The sequence below is a fragment of the Ictidomys tridecemlineatus genome, chromosome 4 (genome assembly GCF_052094955.1).
Source record: "Ictidomys tridecemlineatus isolate mIctTri1 chromosome 4, mIctTri1.hap1, whole genome shotgun sequence".
Taxonomy (NCBI): Eukaryota; Metazoa; Chordata; class Mammalia; order Rodentia; family Sciuridae; genus Ictidomys; species Ictidomys tridecemlineatus.
This window is the reverse complement of record NC_135480.1, coordinates 70,374,882-70,397,572: the sequence shown is the minus strand read 5'-3', so window position 1 is coordinate 70,397,572 and position 22,691 is coordinate 70,374,882. Positions and strand designations below refer to the sequence as shown.

Below are 22,691 nucleotides of genomic sequence, written 5' to 3'. Positions count from 1 at the left end.
TAACATAGCTTCAAAGTAAGATAAAAACTGGAAGAACCAAAAGGAGAACCACATTTATAGTCACAAAGGGAGATTTTAACATCCTTTTCAGTAATTGGTAGAGAAGTAGGGAGAAATCATCCACAAAGAAATAACCAGAATAAATCTTTTGTGTATGGAAATTAAGAAGCACATTTGTAGTAAGGTGTGGTAGATGCCTGTAATTTCAGCTACTTGGGAGGCTGAGCCAGGAGGAGTGAAAATTTCAGGCCAAGCTGGGCACAGTGGTATACACCTATAATCCCAGCTACTCTGGAGGCGAGGAAGTAAGTCTGTAAGTTCAAGGCCAGTCTGGGTAACTTAGCAAGACCTTGTCTCCAAATAAAAATGGATGGGGATGTAGCTCAGTGGTAGAGTGCTTGGCTAGCCTGAGTGAGGTTCAAACTCTAGTAAACCAATCTGAGGGGAGCGGGGGAGGTGTGTGTGTGGGGGGCAGGGGGGAGATGTTTATAAATAATTCGTGAGTCAAAGAAACCACATGGAAATTATAAAGTTTTTCAACTAAATGAAGACAAACACCTAACATACAAGTTTGGTCTCCAGAGAAAGTCTAGATAGAAGACAGACTTTGATTTAAACAGTCAATGAGTGGTAACTGTAGATAAGTGGATGAATTCAACCAGGGAGTACATGTAGAAAAAAAGCAATAGAACACTAAGAAGTACCATATTTTATAACATAGGCAAATAAAGAGGTAGTCCAGGGCAATAAGAAGGGATGATCAGAAAATAGCTTGGAGACTTGGGCAAGCAAGTCTTGCCAAGGCCTCCATGTTTCAAGGAGGCTTATGTTTTGGAGTGCTTTTCTCAATGTTTTCTAAATCCTCCTCTTTAACCAAGGCCAGACCTGGTCCCATATGGAATCTGGTTACCACAAGTACTTCCCCTTGAAATTTTCTAAGTCTCACTGTTGTACCTGGGACAGTATAATTTCTCCCATTTGAGATAATTGCCAACACTCTGCACCATCCTGGTTATATACCAAAAACCTTTAGAAGCTGTGGGACTTGTGCCTATGAAATTACCCTAGTACTGAAGAGTAGATCTCTCCCATTGGCTGAAGCACTATTTCTTTTACAATATGGCATACAATTGGGCTACCAGAATGGCGATAACACATTTAGGTGACTTTCTTGCATATTGTATTCCAGGAAACCTTGACTGTTGGGATTGAGTTGTTGGGGGACCTGTGCATGGATTCTTTCTGATCTGCGAGGGTATTGCTGTTCCTTATCCTATCTGTTTCCTGCAGGTTTTATATCTTTTGTCAGACCATGCCTGTTTCCTTTGAGGTATTTTTTTGTTGTTGGTACTGAGATTGAGACCAGGGCCTTGGCATACTAGGCAAGCACTCAATCACTGAACTATATCTCTAGTCCTTTTGATTTTTATTTTGAGATGATCTTGCTAAGTTGTCAAGGCTGACCTTATATTTGCAATCCTCTGCCTCAGCCTCTAGGGTTGGGATTTCAGGAGGTAGTTAGTCACTGTACCTGTGTTGGGTTAGGCCCAAAATGGCTATAGTTTTTAGGTCTCTTGCTTAAGCTTCCAGCAGGCTGTTGTTTTTTAGTGTGTAGTCAGGAGTAGGAACCAGCTATATTATGGTTAGTCAAAAACAGAAACACTCTGATTCAGCAAGTATACTCAAGGTTGTAAACTTCTGATCACACGCCCCCTTATGTAATGTGTTAGCAGTGTGGCTTCTTTGGCCCACATATAAAAAGGACCTATGGAAAATACTTGGGGTTAAAAAGGAGAGAAAAATGGAACTGGTTGGGGGCTAGATGCGAAGCTGCAGGCTATTCCCACTTCTGAATAAAACATGTCCACTATCCTACTGTGTCTTGCATCTTCTTCCACCTGCCAGGACCCTGAATCTGAGTGCCTTACATGACAATTGGTGTTGTTGTCAGGATGTTCTGCAAGGTAAGAGGGATCAACCCTGTCAGACAAGAGGGATTTGTGACCACAGAGCAGCATGTACACTTGGTTGACAAGGTCCTATTAGCATGAACTTCTGTGTAGAGTTGGGATACAGTGAATGGGTTCCCTGTGAGCATAGAGAAGATCTGATTGTCCTGTAGGGAACAGGGACTGGGCAGAATGAAATATGAATTGAACCACAGAGCTCCTGAATCTGTTTCTTGGGTCTGAGCACCCTGTATAACAGGCTGGCCCTTTGAGACTGTGGTTCCGAAATGCTAGTGGGTTCTTCCAATGTCCTTGTTTCCAACTGATAGTGACATTGTGCTCTCCAGGTCTGGGCTTAATCTTGCTGATGGAGGAATGGATATTCCTTGCACAAAGGAAACCATTCTTCTTGTTCCACCCATGGACCTCTTGCCTGTCCTTCCTGGGTGTTGGCAAACTCTGAAAGAGATCAGTCTGGGAATGCAGTAATTATAGCTTAAAAAGCTTGAGAAGTTATGGTTGGAATATGTGCCCAATGCTTATGTTACAAAAGCCCAAATAAAAATATATGACCAGAAAATGAATTATTATTTTCCTGGGTAGAACTTGCATTTTCTGTAATCATTATTGATGTAGTTAATTCACCTTGAGAGATTCACTGGAAGACAGTATTAACAGTGGCACAATGAATGCAGCATCATAAATAATGTAATCAGCATTAAATAATGGTATTAGGGAACTGCAGAAGCAAGATCTATATAGTTAAATACAAATGGGTTCCGAAGAGTCATTGCACTGTGAATCCTAACAACATTACTACTCTTATTGCAGTGGAAGATACGAAATTTGCATGTGACAAAAAGAACATAGAATATTTCCTAGTTTAGAGATTATGTCTGTTTATTAAGAATTATTGCATATACAGATTAGACAATAAACATGTATCTCTTTTCTACTCATTTTTCTAAACCTTCACTGATAAACCACTCTACATGGGCTCATAGCTTTTGTAAATATTTTAAATTAAATTAGACAAGGCTTTGGGGAAAAAAAAGCCCTATGGTGGAACCTGATTAAAGAAGAGCAGAAATTAGGAGAAATCAGAAACCATGAGAATATATCTTAGAAACAGAGGAGGTTCAAAGAGATCAAATTAAAATAAGGAATGTAATGATATTGGGCTAAAGAAAGAAAGAAGCTTTTCTAAGGAAATTAATGCAGAACTATTTGGGGATAAAATGTTGTATCTGCAGCTTATTTATTTAATATTTTTAACTTTTTCTTTAAAGACTTTGAGGCACTATAGAAAGATCTTACTGGTACATATGAAAAAAGATAGACATGATCATGATTGAGAGAAGACAATTTAATCAGTAAACTTTAATGCCTGTTAGCTAATCCTGAAGCTGAAGTTCTAGAAATATGACATGCTACAGAGCTGAAAGGAACAGGTAATTAGTATTCTCCTTCTTCTTCATCCTCTTCTTCAACAGAATCTATGACAGGTTCCTCATAATCTATCTTTAGGGCAGCCATGTCCTCATGGGCCTCAGAAAACTCTCCTTCCTCAATCCCCTCACCCACATACCAGTGAACAAAAGCACATTTGGCATACATCAGATCAAACTTGTGATCCAGGAGAGCTGTAGCTTATCTTTAAACAGTCCAGCAAAAACATATACACATATATGTATATGTGTGTACCCACACAGACATACCAAGAGAGGGAGAAGGAGAGGGAGGGGGAAATAAGCATATAGAAAAGGCAGAATTTAAAGATAATTGAATTTGGATGGTATGATTAGATGCTGTATCACTGTAGTATTCTTTTAGCCATTGTACTTGCAAATTATCAAAATAAAAAGCTGGGGGAGATGGGCAAGAAGGTAAAATACAGGAGGTGTAGGTATATATTTTGTTTTTCTGGAATAAGATCCAACAAAGATGAATGTAATGATATAACAGTACAAATAGACTAGCACCAACATGGCGCTCATCATTTTCTTAGACTGTAGGAAAAAAGTTATTGGGGACTATACACAAGTAAGTAAGTATGGGTGTGGGAAGTTTAGGGAATACCAGGTGATCTTAATACTCTTCATGAAGTAAGAAAAGAAGAATAGCAATAGCTTGGTGGCATAAAGATTGTGAAGATTTGGAATCATTTTCTGTGAGATATGACAAAGGAAGCTGTTTTAGTCAGCTTTTCTTCTGCTGGGATCAAAAGACCTGATAAGAACAATTTTAGAGGAGGAAAAGTTTATTTAGGGCTCACAGTTTCAGAGGTCTCAGTCCATATGCAGCAGGCTCCATTGCTCTGGGCCCAAGTTGAGGCAGATCATTATGATGGAAGAGTGAGGTGGAAAAAAGTGGCTCAGGACATGGCACCAGAAAGTAGAGAGCACCGCTCACCATAGGCAAAATCTATATTCCAAAGGCTTGCTCCCAGTGACTTACCTCCTCTAGCCACACACTACCTGCCTATTGTTACCACCTAGTTAATCCATTCAAACAGACTAATACATTGATTAGGTTAAGGCTTTCAAACCTATTTGTTTTACCTCTAAACTTTTTTGAGATGTCTCATACATGAGATTTTGGAAGATACCACATATCCAAAACATAACAGAAGCTGACCAGGGATACTGTAAAATATTTCACAGGACACAGCTGAAGTGCTGCTTGGAGTGTGGAAACTACTCCTTTTTTTTGGCTTCTATGAGCATTCCAAGTTTATCTTCTGTCATAGAACATAATATGCCTCCCCCCTCAAAAAAAGAACATAGTCCAGTTGTTTTATCACTCTACTTCTACTAGACAATGAGTTTGAATTAAGGGGGCCTAACTTTCATTTTTGAGTTTCTATAACAAGCACAGTACCTGGTATGTAGTAAGCATTCAATGGATATTTATTAAAAAATGACTGTGCATATAACTTCTAAAAATGTAAGTTTTTATTGATTTCTTCTTACCTGCTGGGTTAACCACTTCTCTTTCATGCTCCCATAGCAACATCTATGTGTGTAACAACCATTACAAATCTTGGATCAGAAAATACCAGATCTCAGCTGAACAGCTAAGATTTTATGTTTGATTTCCAAAGGCTTTATTTTCTGATTTTAACAAATACTTTTAAAAAGCAAAATTAACAATATTACTATCTGTAATCAACATAAGATAAAGTGCTCAATAATCTAAATAAACAGTATTCTGGATAAAACCCGGGGTGGGGGGGGGATACGGTTTTACACTTTAAAAGACCCAGTACAGTCCCTTTCTTATTTACTTCTGTCAGAGTGTTCAAAATGTAAAGAATGCTCTCCATGCCACTGGAGGGAAGTTTCCAAGCAGATTTACCTTTACTTAAAAGTTGGAAGAATTGAGTTCACGCGACTTTTTATGAAAACAATTCAGGTGACCAAGTACTTTTAGTATCAGAAACTGAAGATGGAAGGCAATATTCTGAAAAACAATCAAGTCCAAGAATTGACTCTTTGGAAATCCAGCCTGACTGTTTACAGTTATATTTAGGAGTTTTCTGTTTTGCAACTATTTCTGTAGACATATTCTTAAACTTTTTCTTGACTGAAAATACATCAGTTCTTTGCTTGACTTGCTTTAGTTTCTTTCTTGGTAATTCTCTTTGATCAGGAGAATTATGGGCAGTAAAGCACTTCCTTAGACCTATGACTTGGAATCCAAGCTTGTCTTTTTTTGTGGTAGGAGGGACCCATTCCTCAATATCAGTTTCAAGACACTCAGAAATACTACAATTGCTGAACATCTCCGGGCTTCTGAATTTCTGGCTATGTGTTTTCATGTGTTTTGAGCAGCTTGGGGTGGCTGGCTGTTTGTCATTTTCAGGAGAAATACTTATTTTTTTATGGTTAGCATCAAGATCTGAATAAAAGGCAGGCAATTTTTTGAAAGCTTCATTTATCCCATTAATTTTTTGGTGGAATCTTGCAATTGGAGTTGACTGTGAACATGGAACAAAGTCTTGGCTCTCTTCAAGGTCACATTCTGAATCTGACTGAAAATGAGGTGGAGGAGAGTATGTTCTTAGATACTTAGAGGTAGATAGGCTTTGCAAGGATGATTTTTGTGAAGTTTTGCTGGAATTGTCAGAAAGTGATCTTACTGAAAAATCAGGCTCTGCAAGATGATTTTCTGTCAAGGATGTTTCCCACTGTAACAAAATATCCTGTGGTTTTTTGATAATTTCTGTTGCAATGGCCACATCTTTAGCAATATCATCAAAGAGATCAGCAGAAGCATTGTAGCTATCTTCATGATCAGAATAGCTTTGTGTTAAGTTATTATTGATATGTCCCAAGGGCATTTCTTTCAATGTATTTGTACTTGGACTATTACAAAGAGTTTCTAAAGAATATGTTAGTTTCTTACAAATTGTAAAACTGTCACCTTGATTCTTTGGCGACCTATAAAATTGTTTGTTTCCTAATATGCAAACATCAGAAACATCATTGTACTTTCTAGAACATGGAGCTGTCAACTCTTCATTCATTTCTGAAAATGACTTTTCTCCACTAAAATATTTGACACTGAGACAAAACTGGTCATTCTCTGAAGTACTGGGCCTAAGTGAAATTTCATCCTTATGTGGTAGAATCCTGATAGTCTTTTTAACTGTTGTTTCTAAATTTTTTGAAGATGGAAACAGAGTTGAAAGATAAGGGTCTGGGAAAAAATATTCTGAAATATCCCTTCCATTATTGCCTATAGAGACAACCTCTGCTGTGTTATCTGATTTTGACTCCTTTTGAATAACAGGACTTAGATTTGCTTCACAGCTGGAAAAGAAGTTATCTTTGCTACAGTGTGTATTGACTTTAGCTTGTGATGATCTTAAAACTATAGGTGATGAATACAGAGCTTCAGCAGTTCTCTGGGGAGTCACACATAACCTGCTGTGGTCTGCAAGGAATTTACTGATGTCATTATCTACGTCATGTTTCTTTTTCCTGGCATCTGTTTGGGATATAGCAATCTCAGTTTCAATAACCGCTAGAAATTTGTTCAGGCTTTCAGAGAATGGCAGATCATCCCAAATCATAGGGTCATAATCATGGGAACTGCTAGTTCTCTCCCCAGTTCTAAATGATGAAGATGGACAATATGCAGATATTTCTTGAAGGCTAGTGGTGGTATTTACATTATGATGTGGATAACATTTAATCTCATTTTGAGAATAACTATTGTTAATTTTCACTGGACTATGGAAGGATTCTGCATTATTTGACTCAAGTGGCTCTTGTATTTTCAAAGGAAATAAATTAAAGTCAGTAACTCTAATTTCATGATGATTGCTATGAATTGTACTTGGATGATTAGCTTGTAAGCCAAGTTCCTCATCCATCTTTTCTGTTGTATTCTTTTTATCCATATATGAAATGAGGCTCCACGAACCCCGAACGGGATCACAGCAACTGCTAGAACCAGTAACATTTGCAAAGGAGATGCACTTTCTGTTTTGATGAACAGAACTAATGGCCATTGTTTGTTCTGAAGCTGACAAATCATCATTATCTGTTAGTGGTGAAACAATGGAAGTAAGTTCAAGTGATGGCTGCCAGAATCTTGAAAAATCATCTTGGCTGTGGAGCTCCGAAAAATAGGAAGTGCTTTCAGAGCCATTTATGCTGCTGAGATCACTATTTGAATGATCTAAAGCAAGTAAGTGACTATTAGGTTCCTGGAAGGCACAGTGAAGTTTCCTGAAATTGGAAGCCTGCAAAAGCTGCTGAAAGTAGTCAATGACAGTAAAGCCTGCAACATGGGGGTTTGGTAGAAGAATCTGACAAGCGACTAGTGCTCTGACTTCTCTTTTGTGGCCATGGCAATGTGGTAAGAAGTTATTAGAACCTGAACCATTTCCATATTGTTTTTCAAAATTCTGTGAAAGAAGTAAATAAATTAAAATGAAAAGAAAATGTTCCTCCTTTGATCCAAAAAATAAATAGGAATTTAAAAGGTTAAAGTGATATAACTATAACCCTTACCCCCTCTAATTTCACTTCCTTTAGTGTTCCAGGCAGAATGGCATATACAATAGGAAATACACTTTGGATAGAGAGACTTTTCTTCAAATCTTGGTTCCAGTATTTACTAAGTAGTGTTAGAGCTTTGAGCAATTTATTTAACCTCCCTGAGCCTTAGTTTTCTCATTTTTTAAACAATAATAAAAATGGAGAATTGCTGTTTAGCATGAGTTGCTTAATAAAGGTTAGCTCCCATTATATTTGGGAGAGAAAGAAAGAGGAAGAAAAGAGAAGAACCAAACCCAAGATTTCAACAAAGTAAAGCTCTGTATCACTTGGTTTCACTTTTTTCTGTTTTTTTTTTTTTTTCTCACTGTTCAGCTATGGACTGCTCTATTCCTTCTTTTAAAACCCTGATTCTCGTGTGGACAAAATTCTTTATTCCCTTCAGTGTACATAAGACAGTAAACTACTCCTTTAGAGTCAGTACATTCTTTTACTCCTTCTACAGGTTCTTTTATAATTACAGTTGTACCATATAACTTGAGCACATTTTGGAGAGTGAAATAAATATAAAATATCTGAGTTTTAAAAATTCATAATAAATTCCTAGTTTTAAAGTTCAGAAAGCATTTGAACTGGGCTTTTCTGACATTTGAAAGAGGAAGTTGTGACATATGATGTTTAAACAGATCTTCTATAGGCTATATTTACACAGTATAAAGTGCTTCTACAGGCCTTCAAATTTATATATAACTTCTAAAAACTATTTAGAAAATTCAAATCATTTCATTACAATCGGAATGCTAACAAAACTCTAAAAGAAAACTAGTATTCATTACCGTCACTCCAAAAATAAAGCTTTGTCCGACAAAACAAGTTTCAACAGCTTTAGTTAATAGGTTCTGAGTTACATCACTGCCCAGTGTTTCCGGGATCTTATTAGGATCCTGAATATACCTAGAAAGAGAATAAAAATTGTGAAGAAAAGAACTTGAAAATTCTAATTTGCAATAACATTAGTAGACACAATTAGTTTGAAAATGTGGCAGGAAACTTCAGTTACATACAGAAAAAGAAAGTAGCTTTATAAACTAAGCATTTTATTCCCTCTAGTTTTCTCATAACATAGAAAAAATAAAAACCCTACAAAACTCTAATGTATCCAGTGTGAATAAAACACATACTTGTCTAATCACCAGGCTCAGCAATTATACTAGGAAAAAATAGAGGCAACAGTGAGGGGTAGCAGCCTTTCCTCTTCCCTAACAATTCTGGCTATAGTCCCTGTAGTGTCCCTTTTTCTAAATCAGTTTGCCCTCAACTACAAAACATGGAATAGCTTTCTTCTGTCAAATGACTGGGGGGAGGGGAAGCAGAAGGTCAAATGTTCAATTGCTTACACAAATCTGCCATTTTCATGTTTTTTTAGATTTATACAGATGAAATTATAAAGCAAATGAAAGAAATGACAAAATTTCAACTTCTGATACAGGACTATTCCCTTAAACAGTTTCTCTTGCCTCAGGGATCCTCAAACACCTGAATGTTAACCTCAGTCTGGATCATCTTTCAGTTTGCAATGATTTTACTTTCTTATCTAAGTTTCTGTATCTTGGATTAGTTTTCTAACTTAATATTTTAGTAATTATAGCTTAGTTACCCTGAATGAAAGAAGCTTGGTATAACATTAACATGATACATACTCATGAGATAAGTATTTTCCTTTTCTCACGTGATTATCACTTAAGGAAACTGATGATCTGAGGTTAAAAGACTATCTTTTTTAAGGGTACCAGGAATTGAACTCAGGGATACTCAACCAGTGAGCCACATTCCAAGCCCTGTTTTGTATTTTATTTAGAGACAGGTCTCATTGAGTTGCTTAGTGCCTTGCTTTTGTTGAGGTTGGCTTTGAATTCGTGATCCTCCTGCCTCAGCCTCCCAAGCTGCTGGGATTACAGGTGTGCGCCACCGCGCCAGGCTATCTTTTTACTAAATGTATCTCACCTTAAAACACTTATCTTCAAATTGGCATACTAAAGGAGCAGTCAGAAAAAAGAATGCTTTAAATATTCTTACCTGTGTAAACCAGTGGCAGTCAGACCAAAAAATGTGTCTAAGCAGCTTCCAAATACAGTAATAGCAAATAATTTATTTGATTCTGCAACTTTCAAAGAGAGTTTATATCTGTAGCTGGCATTTTCAGCTTCACCAGTGGAGCCGCATTTTGGACAACTAGATCTAAAGAGTGGGGAAAAAAGTATAGAAAGTTTCATTAAATATTTTTTTATATTACAAAAACCAAGAAAAGTAAAAATTTAAATTATAGTTCTCATAGAAATACTCCTAGTAATTTACATTCTTCTTAAACTATTTATGATCAACTTGTTTTGAATTTCTCTGTTTCTAATAGCTAGCTTTGCTAATTCAAATTAAGTATCTCCAAACTGACAGAAATGCATGCCAAACATAGCAAAGTAATGAATAACTGTGTATGCATGCATGAGAGAGGATGAGACTAACATGTACTCTTTAAATATTTATACCCAAAGTACTTAGCTAATTGCATTCTTCTTACCATTATAAAAATTACTATCTTTAATCCATTGGAATATATTGAGAATTGATCAGATTACAAAAATTATATATAAAAAAACCATGTGATTTAACTTGTTTTCAAGACAATGTGCAACTATGGCCAAATACTTTTTAGTCAAAAAGTATACATAAAGTGTATTGCTGTCTGTTCTTGGGATATTATATTCCTGAAATCTGGAGTACCTTATTTGTAAAATCCAGGCCCGAGGAAAGATGAAATGAGATAAATTAAAAAAAAAAAGAGTATAGTATAAATCTTGCCAAACTAATGTATTGGTCTGCTTTCCCACTGTGGTGCTTATTGTCACTTCTACTTCGCATTTCCCTCTTTTCTAGTTTAAAATAATATAATTCTTTTTTTTTAAAAGAGAGAGTGAGAGAGGAGAGACAGAGAGAGAGAGAGAGAGAATTTTTTTTTAATATTTATTTTTTAGTTCTCGGCGGACACAACATCTTTGTTCGTATGCAGTGCTGAGGATCGAACTCAGGCCGCACGCATGCCAGGCGCCACATCCCCAGCCCAGTATAATTCTGATTTCAATTTTTCATGCTCTTAATTTAGGAAAACTGATCCTTTAAAACATATGGTAATGGATAATACTACAACTTTGTTTTTCCTTCATGTTGCTAGTGATCTGTTTTAAAATAGACTGGCAAAGTGCAAAAAGAAAGTAATGTTAAAGATAGCTGTATAAACTTGACTGCCGTCAGCCACTAGAGGGAGTATAAAATCCTTATTTCTCAAAGTAACTTCCAAAAAGCCTTCACATAAGGTCAATTTTCAATTTTGGATATACTATCATAGATTGGTGTTAATTATTTTTTTTGTCATACCGAGGATAGATATGTACTAATCAATTCATGTAATCATACTGAAATATTCTGGACTCTTGTGCTCTATGCTGGTCATAGAATAAACAGACTCACTTGGGGGATAAAACCATTTCTCATTAATACCAACCTCTAGTGAAATGAACCGTTTCAAATATGCATTAAAAAATTTTAAAGGTTATGCATTAATAATGCATTAAGGTCTAATGAAAAATTCCTAGTAAATCTTTGAATAATTAACATAATGTTTTGCACTACAATGCATAATACCTATATTTCTTAATTAAAATACTTAACTGACAAAGATTGAATATATTCAAGGTATACAATATGATTTGAAATACATATGATTACCACAATTAAATGAACACATCCATCCTAATCCATACTGTACATTAAACCCCAGAACTTGTTCATCTTATATCTTTTCATTAATCTATTAAAAATAATAAGCCCACTACATGGTTGGTTAGAACATATTTTCATTCATAATACATAACTGTCTATTCCCAAATTTAAAAAAGTGAGAAAAGACAGGCAGTGTTTTACATTTTGCAAATCTCTTTAAAATCTTGTTTAATAAAAAGGTAGCTGGATTCACATATTCCACTTCTCTGCTGTATCTACTGTGATATCACAGGTCACCTGGCCTTTGGTAAATTCCACTGTACACATATGAGAGTGAAAAAGGCAAATAATGCCTTAGAATTACTATGAAAATAGTTCTGAACTCGAAGAAGCCTCTGAGCAGATCTATCTGAAATGACTACTGTAGTTTTAAACCTTTTTATTTGGTCCAAACTAAAATACCAAGTTTCATTATTTTCCTCGTGTACTTATATTTAGCCCAGAAGTAGAATTTATGAGATCAGTAAATCTGTTTTCTTAGCTTTGAAATCCTCTGAAAATCTGATTAAAGCAACTGACTTTTTCCTCTTAGAAAAAAATTTACAATTACACAATATTTTACATATCTTGGACACTGAAGGATGCATCCACACCTACAATTTATTTACATTCCAGGTTAAGAACATCCAGACTATTCGATTATCACACAATGTCCCTTATAGATCCAGACTACAGTAAATACTACAAAGTAATAAAAAATTGTTTAAAAAAGTATACCTAAAGTGTAAAGCACTGAGTTCCATCCTCAGTACCACGTTAAAAAAAAAAAAAGTATCCCTAAGGCTTCTACACACTATATCTCCCCAAAGAAAACTATGATCTATGTGTGGAACTCAATTTGACTTGCTTCATTAAGTAAATAATACTAACTTTTTTGGGTGGTTGGGGATGGTGATAAGGAGAATAGGTAGAGATAGACTAAAGGGATTATGCATCCCCTTAAACCAACAGGCAATTTGCATATTTGGGCTGGATGGATAGCTTGTATTGATAAATCCCCTCCCTTGCTCATAATTTTGGGATAGTACACAAACTCTATCAATTCCCCAACATATACAACCCCCCCACACACACATTTATGACTGAGCTATGCCTTTCCCAGCCCTAATAGTTTTTATATTTGTATGTCTATGTTTTTATATCAGGAAATCCTTTTCCAACAAAAATATAATTTGGAACCCTAATGAGAATGAAAATGAATGTCTTATTGAAACTAAGGTAAGGGTTCCAGAGCCCAACCTACTAGTACTCAATACTATCCACCACTGCTAGTTTAATCCCTGTCTCCTTCAAGAAGCACCTCCATAGAACTTCAGGTCTCTGAAGAATAGTTTTAAAACCCATTTAATATTGGAAGAAAAAAAAGAAAAAAGAAGAAAGTTAACTCCATAAAACACAAAACACCTATTATGGCTATCAGCACTAAGAATTTGAGGTCAAATAAAATCTTTGGGAAGCAGTCTCTTCTGTTTACTATGTTGGCTGACTTCAAGTTAGAAAAAAAAAAAAAGAAAAAAGAAAGAGCAGAAACAAAATTAGAAAAGAAAAAAAAGTAGCAGATATTATGGGAGTAGATTCTTTAGTTCTGTAATATTGCCAATGTAATATGTATAGAGAACAAGTAATTGTTCCATAATCATCTACATTTCCACAGGCAAGGACCAAATGCTGTGGTGTTTGTTGTAACTCAATGGTTCAGTCAGAGCTCTTTTCCCAGCTCTGGGAAAAAGAAGGGGACGTATCATTCTGGAGAAAAATTCCACTGCTAATCTGGAGGTAATATGCTGATTATGAGTGAAGACAGCAGTCAGATAGTTTAGACTTAAATGTTTCTGACTAGCTGGATGTGTGGGCAGATTGCTTAACTTTTCTAAGTTTTAGTTGTTTCCTTTTAAACTGGCATTAACAATAGCATCTACTTCAAAGTATTTTGTATTAAAAAGTCTCCAAAGCTCCTAGCACAGTGCCTGGCACATAATAAACATTCATGTATGTTATATATTATCACCAGTCTAAAGAGGTAACAATGGCATTATTATTTAACCTACATTTTGAAGATTATCATATTTTATAATTACATATTATACATATATTACTAATTATGTATCAAATGTTCTAAGCATGTTATGTATATATCTTACTTGATCCTTGTAAGAACCCTATAAGACAGCTGTAACTTTCCCAATTTTTGGGCTCAGATAATTTAAGTGACTTGCCCAAGGCCACACAGTTCAAGTGGCCAGGCTGGGATTTGAATCCAGGCAGTCTGGCTCCACAGAATCATGCTTTTAATCACCATGATATACTGCAATAGGTAATGTATACTTACAGTGGACTTTTTATAATAATGACTAATATTTTGGAGATCCTAATATGTCATGAAATATAATAGGAGATTGCTGTGCATTATCTCTATAAATAATTAGATCCACAGAAGTTAAATATTTTGCCCAAAGTCATACAATTAGTAAGTGTCAGAGCCTATCTGCTCACTTGTGTTTTCTGAAGCTTGAAATTGTTCCATTATACCATGCTGCTTCTAAGAATCCATCTTGATAAGACAAATAGCCCATGGCTTTTAGTTGTTTCAAATGATAGTTAGGAACCTGAAAATGAGTGAACCTAAGATAATGTAGGCACTATTATGCTGCCATTTATTCATTTATTTAACAAACATTTGTTGAGCATTTTCTATGAACTAAGCCCCAGGCTGGATGCCAAGGATTTAATGAAGAATCACACAAACAGGGTCTTTCTCTCAGAGCTTACATATGAGAACTTGCATGGTTAAATAAAGGAATAGTGGTAACTATGCAAGCACAACCTTAATCCTAAATGTGAGTTAGAACTGCTAATCCTTCTCTCCTTCCCTGTTTGATGTTAACTAGAGAAAAATACTAGCTAAGAATATTGCTGGCAGAAGATCAGTAAAGCAGAGGCAGGGGAACAGGGGAGGTTGGAGGGCATTATGGTTTAGATATTAAGTATCTATGGAGAGCAGTGACTTGAATCATGAGCTCTGACTGCCTCAGAATTGTGGCTGTGCTTTGCTCTGGGAACTTTCTATGCAAAGATACAGGACCAGATTGCTCAGGAATGAGGGTAAAGGTCTGCCTGCGCAAGTTATGTGCAAAGGTATGAAACAATAATAGTGTCTGACTTTGAGCTCAGACACCAGCTGCTGGAAATAGAGAATTCTGAGCATAACAAGATAACTACAATATCTTGCAAGTGCTACAACTTTCAAGCCTGTCTGCTTTGCAGATACTCTGGACAATTGGCTTCATGGGTATAGCAGGAAATAACAGGATGTTCCTAGCATTGCAATAGTAGAATAGCTACAAAAATGTTTCTAGTTCTGTAACTTTTTAGTGCACAAAGAATATAATATTAACTTTCTTATTGTGAGACCCTATATAATAAATGTGCTGAGCTAGCTCTGGGTCACCGTTCTTCCATCAGAGGTTATTGTCCCACCTGGTCCCAGCTTTCTCTCTATAAATATTTGTGTCTTTCTTAATCCTCCATTGCCCCTTGCCAATTTCTAGGGTTTGGCCGTGCAGGTCCCAGCAGGTGTCTCCCAAAAGCTCATGTATGAGACAATGTAAGAAGGTCTAGAAGTAAAATCATCAGGCCATGAGAACCATAATCCATCAGTGAATTGATTCTCCAATAGTGATTAATTTAGTGGTAACTGAAAGAAGGTAGGGTGTGGCTTGAGGAGGTGTGTCACTGGGGGCATGCCTTTGGGTTTATATTTTGTTGTGGTGAAGAGAACTCTTTCTTTGTGCTTCCTGGAATCATGCCTTGAGTTGCTTTTCTCTGTCATGGTGGTATACCTCACTAAAAACCCCAAAGAATGGAGTCAGCCATCTTTGGACTAAGACCTCTATAACCATGAGCCTCCAAATAAACTTTTCTTCCTCTAATTTTTCTAGTCAGGTCTTTTGATCATAGCAGCAAAAAAATCTGACTAAAATGAGGCAGGGAGGTAAGGGCAAGTACTGAGGAATGAAGTGAAGCAAATCAGCATCCACATATTTATAACCATATCAAAATGAATCTAATGTTGCATATAGCTAATATGAACCAAGAAAAATTAATTAAAAATAGAATGTTGTTGACACACTATTTGTACTTATATACTACTAACTACTTACTAGATATATTAATCTTTTCTCCAGTCAGAGAGAGTATTTTTGAAGAACTCCAAACCTAACTTTTCTTTTTTAAAGATGGACACAATATCTTTATTTATATATGTGGCACTGAGGATCAAACTCAGTGCCTCACATGTGCTAGGCAAGTGCTCTACCGCTGAGCTATAATCCCAGCCCCTCCAAACCTAATTTGTCAATTCTATTTTATAAAGATCAGAGGAGGATCTTAGATTCTCAGCTATACTTGGTCTGCAGTTGAATATGATAAAGACTTTTTTTCCCAACACCATTCTAGTGCTAAATAATAAAAATCACTACAGATTGAGCATTCCTAATCTGAAAATCTGAAATACAAAATTCTCCAAAAGCTGAAATTTTTGAGTACTGACGTGGCATTCACAAAGTTCTGGATTTTGGAGCATTTTGGATTTCAGATTTTTGGATTAGGATACTCAACTAGTAAAGTCTATGTAAATATCCTCAAATCTAAAACACTCCAAAATCTGAAATACTTCAGGTTCCAAGCATTTCAGATAAAGGACACTTAACATGTATAACATAGTGTCTATTTTCAAGGTTTTTACATATATGTATTAAATAATTTGAGAGTCATACAAAAACAAACAAAAAACCTTTTACTTAATACCCAGGGATATTCAAAGAAGTAGGCTAAGATTTTATACCAGGATTGTGACTTGCTTCCTGAGAAGTTATTTTTTTTTCCCCCTGAGATAGGTACTTAGTAGAGACTTCACAGTGACTTGAAATTTCTCTCTAGAAAGTGGATTACTGGCCAGTTCTATTCTGGGATTTATAGCAGAACCAAACTCTGAGAATCACTGAGAGAATCTAATGTCCTCATATGATGAATTTAGTTTTTATTTGTCCTTGCACCATAGAAGAAGGTTTATATTGTGTACTGATATATTTCCTCTCTCATGCTTAGAGGCTTTATTTTTACCTTTTGGAGACAAAGATTATCCTAGAGAAGCACATTTGACATGATGGATATATAAAACTCGAATTCTGAAGAGCAAGTACTGAGCCAAGAAGAAATTTTCTTCTTTTATTCATGCGTTCACACTGTGGCCTACAAAACAAAATAGCCACAGGGATGAAGACAGTTACTCCTTGGTTTCATTATTTTCTTAGGCACATGACAATCTCTTTAAGAATAAAGTAGTGTGTGTGGTATCGATATAAGGGAATGGAAGAAAAAAGGTCACACAAAAAAATGCATTATTTTTAAAACCTGATTCCTTGACAGTGCAACAAATGATGGAATATGGCATCTTCCTTTCTATGTCCTCCAAAATCCAGATCCAGATGGTCCAGATGGCATCCACCAGTGGGCTAAGGGAAATAAAATAGGGCAAATGTTTATCCTGAAAATGCTGCTTAAAATCTTGCTATTTAGAATGAAGCTTCAAATCCTCACAACAGTCAGATTGTCTAGCCCTTGCCCAACTCCCTGAGCTCACTTTGTATCATTCTCCTCCTTGATCACTGCATTTCAAGCCATGCTGACCTGCTTTCTGTTCCTCATATATACAAAACAATTTGACTTCTCGAGCTTTTGTGCTTATTGTTCTCTGTCTAGAATGTTCTTCCATAGGACTTAGCATAGCTAGCTCCTATGCTTCAACTTTAATGTGATCCCCTCTGGAGCCCTACCTTATATCAAGTAGGCACTGCCCACTGCCTCCCTTAGTTTCCATCCTTCCTTTAAAAAAACAATTTTTTTTTAAGTTATAGATGGATACAATTTCTTTATTTTTATTTATTTATTTTTATGTGGTGCTGAGGATAGAACCCAGGGCCTCACTTGTGCGAGGCAAGCACTCTACCACTGAGCTACAATCCCAGCCTGATATCATATTATCCTTCAAAGTACCAATCATGTTCTATAATTATTGTATATATGCATTTACTTACTTTTGTTCTACCTCCCACTAATCTGAAAGTTAAAGTCAGGTATCTAATCTCCCTAATGCCTTTTTTTCTTGATTTTCTTCCTTGATATTTATGTGCTAGTAGATTATACAAAAAAATAGTCTGAGTTGCGTTCCTTGCCTCTTGCCCCAATGGGATGTTTCCTATTTCTGTGCCTTTGTGTTTTTTACTCTTCCCTCTACCTTAAACCTAAAATGGTCTTTCATTTTCCTGTTTCATGCTACTTTTTGAGGTTCTTCTCAGTGGTTTTCTTCTCCAGGAAGCTTTCCTAGATTAAGAGATCCTACTTTATATATATATATATATCACTCACTACATCACAGTAAATTGATCTGTTTCATATGTTCTTTTCCAGAACCATAAGGATCATCTTTTTAGATATCTAATACCAAGTTCAAAAATTGTCAATGAATTTTAGCTATTAACATTCTTTTAATTCTCAGCTTTCCTATTCCTCAGTGACATATACCATTTAAATATAAAATAAAAATTTTCCAAATTATAAATTATAAAAAATCCTATATACATATTAAATTATAAGAAATTATTAAAAATCATATATATTAGATACCCTATTTGTATGTGAAATATACACAATAGTTTTACATTATTGTACCTTAGTATTTCTTTTAATTATTATTTAAATTTACTGTCACTTCTAATTTTTAAAAAAATTGTGGCCATATTGTGACAATAGAATATTTTCTTTAGAGCTTTACAACAGAATTTTATATTGTGCCACCCCTATGTGGATATTTACCAGACAATATTCTTATACAATTGCTATCAAATCCAAACTTCAGGAAATGGATTAAACTTATTAAGACACAGTGTTAAGGGCAGTGGAGTTAAACAATTAGAAATAACAATCTCTGTCCTAAAAAGTTTACTATATAATTAGGCAGATGATTTGCCAATACATGCAAAACTTAAATAAACATGAAATTTTGGGATTAACTTCTAAATTCATTATATAAGCACCAACTGTTACATTTTTTTAGAGAAAAGTTGGTTAAATTGTCATTTATTGTCCTCTAGTGGATGAAATAAGTATGTCCATAAAACCCATAAATTATTGGCAAAATTTGACTAAAGTGAAAAAGGTCAATTCATTATTTTTACTATTTGTGTTTCATCTGGCAAACCACAGCAATGGAAAATCTTCCCATTCATTGTATGGTGGACAGTAATAAAATACTGTTTAGGGAGTTAACTGTTAGTTATTTTCTTATTTCCATCATGTTATTTGTCACTTAGTTTCTATCTTTACTGTCAGCCTTGCAGTATGGTGAATGCATATTTGATAGATAACTGAACGAAGTGACAGAAATGAAAGTATTAAAGTTAAGAAAACATTATGATAGACTTGGGAACAATTTCATATGTGGTATATCCTATAATTTATCTTTTTTCTCAATTTTATTGGGAAGAATGATATAGTAGTACATTTCTCTCAGCTCCATCACAGTCAGCAAACCATTTTCCAACTTAGTAAGCTCAATATATTTACTTATCAGTTATTTGTTGTGAAGGTGGTAAATGCCAACTGTTGATAGCATTTGTGAGGGACAAACAGCTTTCCTAGTTACTAGTTAGTTATAGTCTAGGACAAGAGACAAACAGCTTTACAGTGTGCACAGTACTTTTATTTCATTATTTGATCTAATCAGAGAATTTAAGTAGCTAATTAAAGATCAGGATGCAGGTGGAATCAGATCTGGAATTCACATCTCTGACAATTAATGCAGCAGTCTTTCTAGTTCACTGTACTGTGTGCTCAAGCATCACACTTAACTATTTGTTTTAAGGCTGCCCCAAAGATAAAGTTATCCCTTTAGAAAACTAGTTCCCAGTTCTAATGATACAAAGACTAATTGTTCTTCCCTTCATTTCTCCCCAAATAGCTGGAAAGGGGTGTGGCTTAGTGTAGATCATTTGCCTAGAGTGCCTGATGCCCTAGGTTTGATTCCTATACTAAAAAACAAAAGAAACCAAAAAACATAATAAATCAGAAACTGTTCATGCTTTGCAAGAAAACCTTTGTCACCTTCTTCCTCTCAGATTTCCCCTTTTACAAGTCAAGATGCCTCATTATGGGAAGGGTGGCTGCTTAGAATATTTTTCTTAACACTATCTAATGATCTTTTTCAAGGGCATATACTATGTTTTAATTTTTAAAAGAAGTCATAACAATTCTCTAAGAAATATTTTATGGACATTAACATGAAGATTCTAGAAAGGGAAGACAGGAGATCAACAATAAAATACACAAAAAGTAAAGAAACAAAACCTCCAGTGAAAAGTAAAATATTTTTAAAAACACTAACCAGGAAAATCTTAAGAAGTACAATATAGTGTGTCCATTCATTCTACCATTTATAACATTTATAACAGACATAACAGGGATGGAGAGGGGACAGAATGGAGACAGAAAACACAAGCTCTTTTGTTCAAGGAATTTAAAATCTATTTGCTCAATGGATAACTATCAATGAAATGATACAAAGGTAAAAACAATATATGCAAGTTTCGGACTTCCATACTGCAACTGCTTACCTGAGAGCCAACTGTGTTTGGATATATCACAGACATCTCAAAGTTTAATAGGTAACAACTGAATTTTTAATTTTCTTCTCAAACCTCTTTCCATGAAATTTTCTCAATCTCAGTAAATGGTAGTACTTTCTAACAAGCCAGTAAGGCCAGATAGCTAGGAGTAATCTTTCATTCTTTTCCTCATGTGCCAAATCAAACCATCAGTAGTCTTAGAGTCTATTTCCATATTAGAAATCATTGTTCACTTCCACCATGTATTCTGCCACCACCTTAATCCAAACCACCATCATCTCCTGCTTACGATGCTGCATTAGTCATCTAACTGCATTATCTGCTTTCTACCCAATCTTCCAGACTCATTTTATTCAAAAGTCCTTCCTGAATAAGTTCCAGCAACACAGATCTTTTCTTAGGTTCCTGAACACAAAAATATCAAGGTTTTTTTTTTTTTTTTTTTGCCACAGGGCTGTTGTGTATCTTATTCATTTCATTTGTAATCTTCCTCTCTTTCAAGGCTAGATAATTCTCATCTTTAAGGTCTCCAATGAAATATCAACTCCTTAGAAAGGACTTCCCAGACCATTTTAAAACCCATAGTTCCCCTGTTATTTCCTTTCTTAAATCCATGGATAAAAGGTATATTTAATTGGGAAGGAATCCATCCTGTTCACCATTGTAACCCAATATCTAGCAGTTCTTGGCACAGAGGGAGATAGATAAAACTATCTTCAGCATGAGAAAATAATGACTGGGCACTCTGTGATCCAGTTTTGCAGAGTTAGGAAAGCCTGCCTGCCTTAAAAAAAAAAAAAAAAGGCCTTGCAAACTGAGAAATAAGAAATGAGTAAGAACATGCCAGTTGGGGATGGGTTTAGGTTTGGAAATAAGAGGGAGGGCTGTGCCTCTGATGAACATATGACACTCCAGGATTAGGGAGTGGCTCAGTGATAGCACTTGCCTAGGCTGGATGAAGCCCTGGGCTTGATATCCAACAACAGTGAAAATAAATAAATAAAAGCATTTTGTATGGCTGGTGCCTAGGGCCAGAGTTGGAAAATCACTGGGGCTGGAGAGGGAGACAACGATAAAACAGGAAGGGGCTTGTAATCTATGTTAAGGATTACAAAAACATCAAAGAGTTTGATACTTAAGGAGTTTGGATTTAAAACTGCAGGCAAATAGGAGCGGCAGAAAGGTTTTAAATGGTCAAACTTGCAGCTCTCCTGCTCCTGGCTTTCCTGGCACCCGGGATCTCTGTAGCCCTCTGGCGGGCATTAAGGTCTGGCAATGTGGAGACTGGATTAAAAGGTACCAAGACTGAACGCAAAAGAAATACTTGGGAGATTACTGTTACAACTACAGAGCATAGGGGTCAACCCAAATACCAGTGAATGTGGAGAAAAGTACAGAGATTTGAGATATTCGTGAAGCTGTTATTATTGGCTGGATGTGAGAGATAAGGAAGAAATCTAGAAAACTTCTAAAAAGCCTAGACTTTGTCTCGGTTATCTCCAGTTTGAGCTCACCCTGTGTCTAGTTCGACAGCCCAGTGTTCTCAACAACGTTCACATAGTGATCCCAACGGCACGGTCTAAAGTCACTGACCCTTTTACTCTTGTACTGTCAAAGCTTCGCTCTACAGACAGGACTCCAGAAAAACAAACAACATAGAATGCCTCCTGGTCTCATCGACGATGACTCTAAGAGTCTCGGGAGACCTAGGAGTGCTTCCCCAAGAACCTCTTTTCCAGCTCCTCACCTAAGTCAAGACTGGGAGACAGCCAGGGCGACGCCGAAAGGCCGCAGTCCAGACAGACCCAGCAACTCGCCAAACACCTTCTACTCGAATCTCCCGCGTTCCCTTCCGCCGGAAGTGACGTTTGAGCAGTGGTTCCTCAGAGCCAATCAGAAAAGGCTCCGCCGAGGGTCACGATTAACCGCGAAATCCTGGGGGCATTTGGAAGCGACCATTTTTTGTCAAACTGGGGTAGAGACAAGGTTTGAAGAATGCTCTACCCCGGCTGGTGAAGTAGTAGTACAGCCTGCAAAATTAGCTTCCGGGGAGACTGAACTAGCTTGTTGTAGGGACGCCGGAAAGGGGAGGGAGTGGGTGGGAGAACCCTAGGACTGGGGTCTGGCCGGGTGAGGAAGAGGGAATTGAAGCGGAGTGGATGGGGTTGGCGCTGCCGGGAAGACAGGAGGGGGCGCTGTTCGGAAGCGTAGCAGGACTT

The 22,691-nt window shown here is 36.3% G+C and overlaps 1 protein-coding gene across 1 annotated transcript; it reads right to left on the bottom strand.

Annotated features, from left to right (window-relative positions):
• Window positions 1-4,885: 4,885 nt before the first annotated feature.
• Window positions 4,886-22,628, bottom strand: Ddias (DNA damage induced apoptosis suppressor). The gene is made up of 6 exons (XM_021725141.3): window positions 22,220-22,628; window positions 17,204-17,304; window positions 16,913-17,041; window positions 10,034-10,195; window positions 8,794-8,911; window positions 4,886-7,866 (listed from the first exon to the last, which is right to left on the bottom strand). Exons 3-6 carry the CDS (start codon window positions 17,023-17,025, stop codon window positions 5,347-5,349), a joined length of 2,913 nt encoding a protein of 970 aa, XP_021580816.2. The 5' UTR covers window positions 17,026-17,041; window positions 17,204-17,304; window positions 22,220-22,628; the 3' UTR covers window positions 4,886-5,346.
• Between the last annotated feature and the right edge of the window lie 63 nt (window positions 22,629-22,691).

What these genes read in the sequence shown, in the direction of transcription:
- Ddias (XM_021725141.3), bottom strand. Translation starts at nt 17,025, where the DNA reads ATGAATAAAAGAAGAAAATTTCTTCTTGGCTCAGTACTTGCTCTTCAG. An exon ending in ATAATCTTTGTCTCCAAAAG is followed by an intron (nt 10,196 to 16,912) that starts GTAAAAATAAAG and finishes CCCACTCTTTAG; the next exon opens with ATCTAGTTGTCCAAAATGCG. An exon ending in ACTGCCACTGGTTTACACAG is followed by an intron (nt 8,912 to 10,033) that starts GTAAGAATATTT and finishes TTCTCTTTCTAG; the next exon opens with GTATATTCAGGATCCTAATA.